General features: G+C 37.9%; 1 protein-coding gene across 1 annotated transcript in view; it reads right to left on the reverse strand.

Moving 5' to 3' along the window:
- The window catches only part of atrnl1a (attractin-like 1a), a 273,170-nt gene that overhangs the window by 181,293 nt on the left and 81,190 nt on the right, over window positions 1–10,687 (reverse strand). Inside the window, exons 19-20 of the mRNA XM_016516416.1 lie at window positions 6,738–6,956; window positions 6,483–6,620 (exon numbers count right to left, since the gene is read on the reverse strand). Coding sequence (XP_016371902.1) covers window positions 6,483–6,620; window positions 6,738–6,956 — 357 coding nt within the window. The remainder of the gene's footprint in view (window positions 1–6,482; window positions 6,621–6,737; window positions 6,957–10,687) is intronic.

Raw genomic sequence — 10,687 nt, forward strand, 5'->3', positions numbered from 1 at the left:
TATATAAATGTTATAAGTTACATATACACGTCTTTTTACTAGTATCCATTTCTATTATTAATTATGATTATTATTATTGTTATAATCTTTATAATTAATTATTTTTACTAATAATAACACATTATTATATTTTAATAACAATATTATTATTATTAAATAATTTAGAAATTATGAAACATGATTTTAAATTAAATTGTATTTAATATTATATAACCAATAATGAAACAAATATATACAGGGTCAATCCAACATGATGCACATGTTCCAATGAAGCATTTTTACAAGCATTTATAAGGAATGTCAAGTATGACCTCCTGTGAATACAACCCAATCACCCCAAACCCAACAGAAGCTTGTACAACACAAACTGGATGTGGCAAAACATGATTAGATGCCACAGTTGTTTTGTTGGGGATGAGGAGCATGGAGGGGACAGGCGTTGCTGCAAAAAGCAAACTGCCATCTCAAACAGATCCTTAAAGAGATTAGGAGGAAGGAAATGTTCGGAGCGGAGCGGAGCGGAGCTCTCCTCTCCTCCATCTGTGCCTAATGTTAGAGTTTCCCCTCTTGTCTGCTTTATATGACTGCCACCATGTGCTCGCACTCACTGAGAGTGATGCTAGCAGCGCTGACACATGGGAGTGAATGATTAACAAAAATTATACTCTACACTTTAGGACAGAAATATGCATACTATACGTACTAGTGCTGTGTTCGATACGACGATGTATCGTCACAGAGATTTGACGATACGAGTATCGATACAGCTGTCCCTGTATCGATATTGTGGCAAGTGTGCAGCAGTGGACCGCGCTTAATTTGAATACAAGAACAACATTTAAAATTGAGCACAAAAGTGCGAGGTTTCTACAAAAAAATTATGAATGGAGCGTAATATATAGGCTATAACAAGCGTTAATCTGGCCGCAGAGGAACACAACTGGGTTGCCTGATATAAAGAGACGTAATCCCCGAAACAGAGCTTCCCACTTGCGCAATACGGAAATATCTGCTAAGTGTGTTACTTATCTTTGTCAACCAGGCAACCGTACACGTACATGTACTCTCTATCCGCTGTGGATAAACGCGCTTGCTTTCTGAAAACACCGGTTTTAGTTTTAGCTTGCAGTTTAGCGATCTCCACTTCAATATTCTATTCTCAGAAAAGTGTAATTCATCAAGTGTTAATTTATTAGACAGAGAGAGAAGCTGTGTATTAGGGCTGTCACGATTATGAAATTTGGCTGACGTAATGCAGAGGTCAACTGCCTGCTCCGCCAATAGTTAGAAATGTCACTGCAGTGTTTAATAAACTGCTGTTTTACTCAATTCTTCTGAGGTGAAATTCAGTGCAGTCCCATATTGTGATACGTATCGTATCGTGGCCTCTGTATCGTGATACGTATCGGATCGTGACTTTGCTGGTGATACACAGCCCTAATACGTACACAGATATACTGGTCTTCTTGTACCCATCCACAGTTCCTATTAAATATGAATATGAGTTAATGTGTGGCATCAAACAGCCACAAATGGCTTGGTGCATCAGTGCAGTACAAATGCTACGAGTGAAGTGAATCATCTTCAGTGAGCGGGGTTTCTTGGAAATGAATGGCTGACTACTAGCATGTTTCTAATGAGGATTCATGCAGACATAAACAGGAAGCAGGAATAAAGGGAGAAAGAGACAATAAGAACATAGTAAGAGATAGTAAGTGCCTCACTAAATCCCTCTTTGGTTCTATCCGAAAGGCTCAAATTGGGATTCAGGATCAGGAGATACCACAAACTATCCAGGAATAAGAGAGGAGAAACAACTGCTTATTTACCTGTAGCACTGCAATTAGCGGGACTATTTGAACATGCACCTCCCAAATGTTCATTATAATCTCATTATATACTGTCATACTAGTTCCATCAGCTTCACAATCATTAGGGAACCTTCATCAGACACTATATAATTAGTGGGAGTGCTCTCAATTATCTTGTTACCGAGGCAACAAAGTTTACAAAGCTAAAACAGATTTAAAAGGATTTTAAAGCCATTATTACAGGTTCATGTTTATTATCTATGAGAGATTGATTCAACTTTGTCAGTGATTAAGGGGCTTGAAATTCACCTGATGGACTTCAAGTGCTAGTTCACCCAAAGTTTAAAATTATCTTTTCAAACCTGTATCACTTTCTTTCACAAATGTAGATATTTTAAAGAATGAACAGTTTTGGTGATTACTGATGACTTTCATTGTATGACTAAAAAACACAGATGTTTTTCAAAAATGTCTTTATGTTTCACAGAAGAAAGAAAGTCATACAGGTTTGGAACGACATGAGGATGAGTAAATGATTACAGAATTTTCATTTTTTGGTGAACTATGCCAATAATTGTGAAAATTATGAAGTTTGCATGGAAATGAACACGTTATTCCAAAACTTTCATGTTTTCACGCTCCAGGTCCAGCTTTGGCTGTCATGTTGGGTGACTGAACAGGTGTGTGTTTTAGACCTCAAGCAGAGAATGACTTATACAGGTCAAATAAAGAGAGGGAAAATAAGGGTGTTGTGTGCATGTGTTTGTCCAGTCAGAGGCCAGAAATAGCACCGCTGTAGGGTCAATATGACTCTGTCAGGTACACACACAAATACAAAAAAAAAAACAGTAAATGTCTACAAATAAGTACACAGATAAACACTACCGAGTATGGTAACCAAGTATGACTATTTACACAAAGCCGCTTCCATTTAAAACCATAATGAGGTATGGAAAATGCAGGATTTTGAGCTGGACGGGGGAACTGTTACCATGCTAAATACACACAACAATACATTCTACATGTATTAGTGTGTTCATTATACAGACACATACTTAATGCTGTTACATTCAATGAGCACTAGGTATGGATATCGCCAATTGCCTTAAATATTTAAGTCACAATATGACAATAATCACAATATTGTTATTGGATCAGGCAAAATGAGACCTAATGCAAAGATCACTTTTGCAATTGCTTATACATGTGGTGGTAAAAAAAAAAAATTAAAAGCCAAATTACTTTAATAATCAAATTACAAAATTACTCAACTGTCAACTTATGCTCTGGTACCATTTTGTGAATGAAATAGAGTGGATCAAATGTAAGACCAACTCAAGCAGATAACTTCTGAGCATTCAAACATAAAAGTTTAAGTTTTTAAGTTTAAGTTTTGTTTAAAAGAGTCAGTTCAGAGTTACTTGTTTGCACTGTTTGCGAATCTATCTGATTGATTTGTTCAAATGAATCAGCTCATTAGAGTGGATTTTTCCCTTGATAGTCAACTCTCTGTCTTGTTAAATCTATTACATGTGAAACATGCATTATCTATGCATTTTCTGCTTTGAAACTGTGTAGCATTATGATCCGAGCATTTTGATTGACTTTCCTACCTGCCTGTCATCATATGTGTTTACATACCTCTGCGCACCCGGTTCGCGCAGACAGAATACGCCACCAGCGCGTTCACGTACGCTATGCAGGCAGCGAAAATGACAGGCAAACATCAACAACCTGACCTTCCTTCCTGTTATTGCAGTACTTTTACTAACTGTACTATAAAGTTTTCTCACCAGTGAATGACACATGATGTATTGTAGTAATGTTGTCTCTGGTCGTCTGGTCTGTGAGCGTATATGCGTTCAGGGGGTGTGGCTTTGGAAGGCAATTTGCAGTGAGGGTGGGGCGTTCGCTTTCAGTGCTATCAGGCTGAAGTTAGCATTTTTCAAGATGTTCTACTGCACCTTTAATATCATTTGATTCATTTTCTGATTCCAGACCAGATTCTGTACATCTTCCAAAAAAAAAAACTGCTAATCGTGATTTTTTTTATTTGTCTTTAACATTTAATTTATGCTTTTTTAATAGAATTAAATAGTTTTACTATTTACTACAGTAAAAAAATTGTTCCTAACAAGCCCACACACATACAAGTATGTACATGCACACAAGACAGACATCAGCAAATCATGGCTCTCATTTGAAAAGCATGAATTCCAAACTAAATATTCAAACATTAAAAAACACACAAAATCCCAGGACTCTGTCTGCCCTCTGTTGTCCTCTAACTAAGCGGGTTATTTCAAAAGGACACATGTCCTCCATCTTCCACAGACTGTTTTCTCTCTCTCGTCAAGGGCAGCCGGCCACGTGTCATATTTTACCCTGATCTCACTTTGATGGCCTGTCTCTTTTCTCCTTCAGACAACACACATGCACACACTCTGTGAGAGATATCCATCCAGCCTTCCCTGTTCTCCACACAGTGGGCTGCTCTCCATCTCTCCTCGTCTAATCTAACACAGATCAGTGGCTAAAAAGCATTAGTGTACGAGGTGAGGTAAATCTCCTCCATTCACTAACTCTGAAAAATGACACTGCTGGATTAGCGGCGGCCACAATCAGAGCATTAAACACACGTGCACATTTACACCAAGACACAGTCAATAAAGCACTCTTAATCACGGAGGTATTCAACAGGGAGGAGGGCGCGTATCCTTGAGAGATGTGGAGGGCCGCACATCTATCAAATCTCCGCTGTGAGCGCTGGACCGCTCGTATAGGCGAGGAGGTGGGGCGGCAGTCAACTCCAGGAAATAAGAAAATGATTAAGAGTGATTTAATGTCACAGAATGTGGAGAAAACGCACATCTGTCCGACATAGAATGATGTTATTACACCACCTTCCTTGCGCCTCTTCGCCTCTCTGCTGCCTTTCTCTCGCTCTCGCTGCAGTTTCATCTCTAAGAGCGATGAAGCTTGTATATAAACTCAGTGATTGGAAACCGGGAGAAAAGCCACAGCGAAGAACTAACACGAGGAGCCCACATCAAATCAATACAATTTGTGTCAGGTTGAATACTGCACTCGTAATGAAATATGGCCACACTAACCATTACAAAAAAATTAGATGGGGGACACTGGGATATCCTCTAGTACATCTGGATGCATGAAGACTAAAAATGCACGATTTCAGTTTGAAATAGTGTGCGGCCATATGTACACCTTAAAGGGGTAGTTTAACAAATAATGAAAGTTCTCGCATCCTCACATCTCATACCTTTCCAAACCAATATGATTTTTTTCTTCCATGAAAATTGAGATATTTAGCAGGTTGCCCAGGCTGAAATTGGACAGCCTCACTCATTATCTTGCACTGCAGAGTCTCACATTTCCACAGAATTCTCACTCTGCACAATCACCCTGCCATGGCGATATATTTAACAATCATTCAGACCTTAACTGATCTGAAACAATATGGAACGGCATTTAAAACAAAAATTATAGCGGCAAGTTTTTGGTCAGTCGAGTCCATCCATGTATGCACACATTCATACAAAAATGTAATAAGTATTATGCTTCCCTCTAGTCAGTTAGGTAGAGGCACATTTGCTGTCCTTTGTAGTGAAATCACAAACGTATATATGTATATATAATATGTATATATACACACACACACACATATATATATATATATATATGTAACAGGCACAGTATATTTATCTTTAATGACTGACAACTTAAAAGGATAGTTCACCCCAAAATGAGATTTCTGTCATTTAGTCATTCCAAGCCTGTTAAGACCTTCGTTCATCTTCGGAACACACTTTAAGATATTTCTGATGAAATCCTAAAGTTTTCTGACCCTGCATAGATAGCAACGGAACCACCATGTTCAAGGCCCAGAAAGGTAGTAAGGACATTATTAAAATAGTCCAAGTGACATCAGTGGATCAAAATTAATTTTATGAAGCTACGAAAATACTTTTTGTGTGCAAAGAAAACAAAAATAACGACTTTATTCAATTTCTTCTTTTCTGGGTCAGTCTCCGCTGCCATTCACGAGTGTATCATGATGCATGTTGAATAAAGTTGTTACTTTTGTTTTCTTTGCTCACAAAAAGTATTCTCGTAGCTTTAAATTATGGTGGAACCACTGATGTCACATGGACTATTTTAAGGATGCCCTTACTACCTTTCTGGGTCTTGACCGTGTCAGTTCCATTGTGTCTATGCAGGGTCAGAAAACTCTCGGATTTCAACAAAAATATCTTAATTTGTGTTCTGAAGATGAAATAAGGTTTTACGGGTTTGGAACGACATGAGAGTGAGTAATTAAAGACACAATTTTAATTTTTGGGTGAGCTATCCCTTTTAAGTATCGCTTTGTTCTTCATATTAAGCGGTCGTTTGAATATTTGGAATGTATGGCACGATCAAATGGACTACTTTTGTGGTACTTGTGTTCTTTGTAGCTTGATAGCCATATTTATTATTCATTTTCATTCTATGGAAAACAACATCTGGATATTCTGCTAAATATATCTTGTTCCACAGAGACAAAATCATGCAAGCTTAAAAGAGAGACTGATTTTCAAACGCAGATACATACAAGCACACAAACAGACAGACAAATACTTGTACACATGCACATAAAAAGAAATATCTCACCTTGGCATTTCCCTCCATTTGTGGGGTCTCCATAGTAACCAGGTAGACAGATCTGGCACTGCGGCCCAGTTGTGAGATTCTTGCACTGCTCACACACACTGCCGTTAACACACGTACTGTGGCCGTTACATTGACATGCTGAAACATACAGTGAGGAGTGTGTATTAATTTGATTAGATTGTTTTCACACACAACATCAGTGACTGGTAATCAGTGCATATATGTGTGTGTGTACATGTGTGTTTTTATGTTTACCTGGGCAGGTTATGTAGGCCCAGTTATAGCCCTTTTCTCTTGAACAGACACTGGTGTCCAATACCCTCTCTCGGCTCTGTCTGCTCAGGCTCCTCATTGGTCCACGGTATGATCCCTCAATACACTGGCCCTGACCTGTGTCTGTAGGGTCTCCGCACCAACCGCAGTCAGGATGTCCCAGGCACTGACCACATGTACGATGACCTGAGCAGTTCTGAGCTAAAGAGAGAGAAGACTTAGATCAATTTTAGATAAATTAGTTCAAGATAAATGAGTATTTGCCAACCCTTTTATCTTTATGTACCTCCACAGCCACATCAGTAGCATTCAGTGTTGTTAATGTTAACTAAAATAAAACTATTAAAATTTGTTTTTGTTAACTGAAATAGAGCTGAAATGAAATATAAATATTAAATGAAAAAAAATTAATTTGATAATTAGAAATGAAATAAATGTAAATACAAAAATTACTAATAGTAATGGTGAAATTAGAAAAATAATAAAAAATAAAAATAAATGTTTTTTAAAGGATCATGTGACACTGAAGAGTGGAGTAATGACTGCTGAAAATTGAAAATTCAGCTTTTCCATCAAAGGAATAAACAGAAAACAATTGTAATATTACACAATATATGGTTAATACTGTATTTCTGATCAAATAAACACAGCCTTGGAAAAAAATTAACTTTCAAAAACATCACAAAATCTAAATTATTCCAAACTTTTGGCCCCCAGTGTAATTATATATACATAACAGTAATAATACTACTAATGATAAACATGACAAAAAGTACATTAAAATTATTTAATCTAAAATTAAATTGAAAACTGAAAATATAAAAAAGCGAATATTAAAGCTACACTATTTTACTTACACTTATAAACCTATAATAATTATTTATATTTTAGAGCAGTCGGGACAGATTTCTTGGGAAATTACAGACATTCAGCACAATCAAAATAATGTTCTTCTTTAAGAAGCATGCAGTTGTATTTTATAACAGCTAGTGGGCCAAAAGATATTTAATATTTAATAAATACTATAATAGTAAATAAATGAAACTAAAATAACTTGGTAACCTTTTAAATAAGCAATAAAATATCAAGTAACATCATTTTGCGTAAAGCCATTAGGCCATCAGAGAACAACTGCTGCAGGCTAGTAGCAAAACATCTTGGTTATGTATGTAAGATCAGATACATTACATACTTGTCACACTCAAACAATGATAAAACAGTTTCAGCTTTGCTTACCCACAAACTCCACCTTTGAGTAGAGGCAGCCCACACACATGGGCCTATTTACAAGGGTCTACAAGTCTTCTTCAGTGCAAACAACCAGCTTTAATGCTTACTACTGAAGTGTGGATGAAATATGGCATTTAAAGTGATTTTTTTATAGTCAAGCAAACAATTATTTGTTTGGCCTAACAGAAAAGACCACCACAGGAGCTGTCTTATTGATCTCCAGCAGGTACATATAAAAAGTCCAGTGACAGTCACTGGAGCTGACAGAGGAAAAGAGAGAGAGACATAAAACAAGAACAATAAAGGCCTAGAGACCCCAAACATCAGCTTAATTTATCTAAATGACCCAAGACGATAAAAAAAATAAGAGAATGCAAATGCATTTTCACAGTCTGTCAGTGAAACTCGCAAGACTGCCAGATAGATCTACATGCTCCTAGAAGTTGCAGCAACTCTTAGTTTATATTCTAAATTATTCTATATCAGTTTTATTGCAAGCACTGAAATGTTCTCCAACTCCGTGTTAGTATCTGACCTTTTAATTTCAAAATAAATAGTTTTTGGAGTTTTTGTGCCATTACATTATGAATGTGTATTCATACAATGTGTCTGACATTCAGAGTGCTGGACATTTGAGACACATGGGAGAGTGTCATATGATTTACATTTTCTCTGCCAGTAGGGGCTTTCTATAACAAAGTTTCCTGAGCCCCTCAGAAATGACCTCCTTTCATTTTTAGACATTTGTGTGTGTGGGAGCAGAAAATATATGCAGGCAATAGGGACAGAAGAAGCGTCCATCAATGTAACCCTCAACCAGACCCCGTCTAATGGGTCCTCAGACAGCACAAGGGTCAAAAAGTGTCTCAGGGTTAATGGCGAGGGCAGATTCTAAGATGTGGAGAGTGTTATTAAAAACAGGGCAGAAAGGCACCCTGAGAGAATGCTGCCACAGTCAGTGTGATACTCAGAAGTGAAAATAAGACTCTCTGAAGTGCCAGTGTTTGACCTACCTTATAATATTCAAAAATGTGCTGTTTGGAGACATTTTAAAATTTTAAAGGCAAAGTTTTACCATCTACAAGGAGTCTTTCTGGCCATTATCACAACTGCAGGTTTAAAATATTGTTCATATGAGTAAATACATTTAAAATAAAACATATAAAATAAACTAATATTTAATATTAAAATTCATATTTAAATATAATTATAATAAGAACCAGAAAGAACACCAAACAACTGACATGGTGAATTGAAGCTATTCTGATTACTGCAGGATGTATACAAACATCTTATATAAATTAATAATTCATCACATGGAAAAAAGAAATTTGAAAAGTTTTCTGACATATTCTGTAGAAGTTCTGGGCATATTTGCATGTTCTTTTGCGCTATTGATCTAGATTTCCACAGTGCACAGATGTGTTAGGTGAACTCTCTACCCAGAAGCTCCTCACTCCTCCTGCATTATTCACGCCCAGTACAATGATTCATTTTGCTATGCCATGTATTCGGCACAATCACAGAGGTGTTTCATAATTACAAACACAATTCTCATCTCTTCCTCTCTCACTTTCTCTCACTCCCTCCTTTCCCTTTTTGTGTTTTAGCAAAAGATAGGAGGATTATCTTTAGCCAAGGACACCTACACATTCATTGCATATGCAAATCTATACAACGTTCTCAATGTTGTGTGTTTTTTTTTATAAAAAGTACCACTTGCCTTCACTTAATAAGCACACTGATGGGTCTTTACACAGATTCAGTATGAAGTTTCACTAAAGGTCATTAAAATTCCAAATTAAATCTAGAAATAAGTCCTTATTATAACATAGAAAGTTGCTAGTGGCACTCATTCAGCTATTAGACTTTAAAAAAAAGACATTTCGTTAAATCTCCAGTAGCTATGAGAACTGATTTACCTATGTTTTTCATAACTATATGCGGGGACATTATTAACACCATAGATTATCAGACATCAATGTAACTCTATTGTTAACTCTAAATTAAAATCTATTCGAGGCATGTCTGGCCAAATGTCAACATGAAAACGTCTCAGGTTATGTATATAACCATGGTTCCTCGAGGGAACGAGACGCTGCGTCGGAGGACGCTTCGGGAACGCCCTTCAGCGTGACTGGCTCTGAACCTTGTGTGTAATCAGACCAATAGATGGGCGAGACGTCACGGGCGGGTGACGTAATGACCAGGCAGCTATAAAAGCACGTGCGGTGAGACCAGCGTCAGCTTCTAGGAGTGAAGCAAGCGCTGGCAGAGCTACGTTGCCGGGCGGTGACTGAGAGTGGCGCTTGTGGAAGACCGCTGCGCCCTGGAACACCGGCAGGTTTGGCAGACTGATCTCCTGAGGGCACTGAGGAGAGACGGGCACCGGGTAATGCGGTGCATACCCCGCTCAAGGATACAGAAACGCTTTAGCCAGACCGGGCGCAAAGTCAAGATAAGAAAGGGCCTGCAGATCCCCAACTCTCTTGACAGAAGATATCGTCTTGATAGTAAGGCCAGAGATCTCCTCGATAGGCTCGAAGGGAGGCCTACAGAGAGCTTCTAGCAACACAGCCAAGTCCCCTCTAGCGGAAGGCGGTTCTGCGGACCGTCATTCTCGCTGGACAGTCTTCGTCGTAAACGTCCTGACGCCTATGGCCTAGGACTTTTTGAGGGCCAGCTCCCTCTGGGGAAGAGCG

Source organism: Sinocyclocheilus rhinocerous, unplaced genomic scaffold (genome assembly GCF_001515625.1).
Source record: "Sinocyclocheilus rhinocerous isolate Xijiao unplaced genomic scaffold, SAMN03320098_v1.1 scaffold1829, whole genome shotgun sequence".
In the NCBI taxonomy this organism is placed as follows: Eukaryota; Metazoa; Chordata; class Actinopteri; order Cypriniformes; family Cyprinidae; genus Sinocyclocheilus; species Sinocyclocheilus rhinocerous.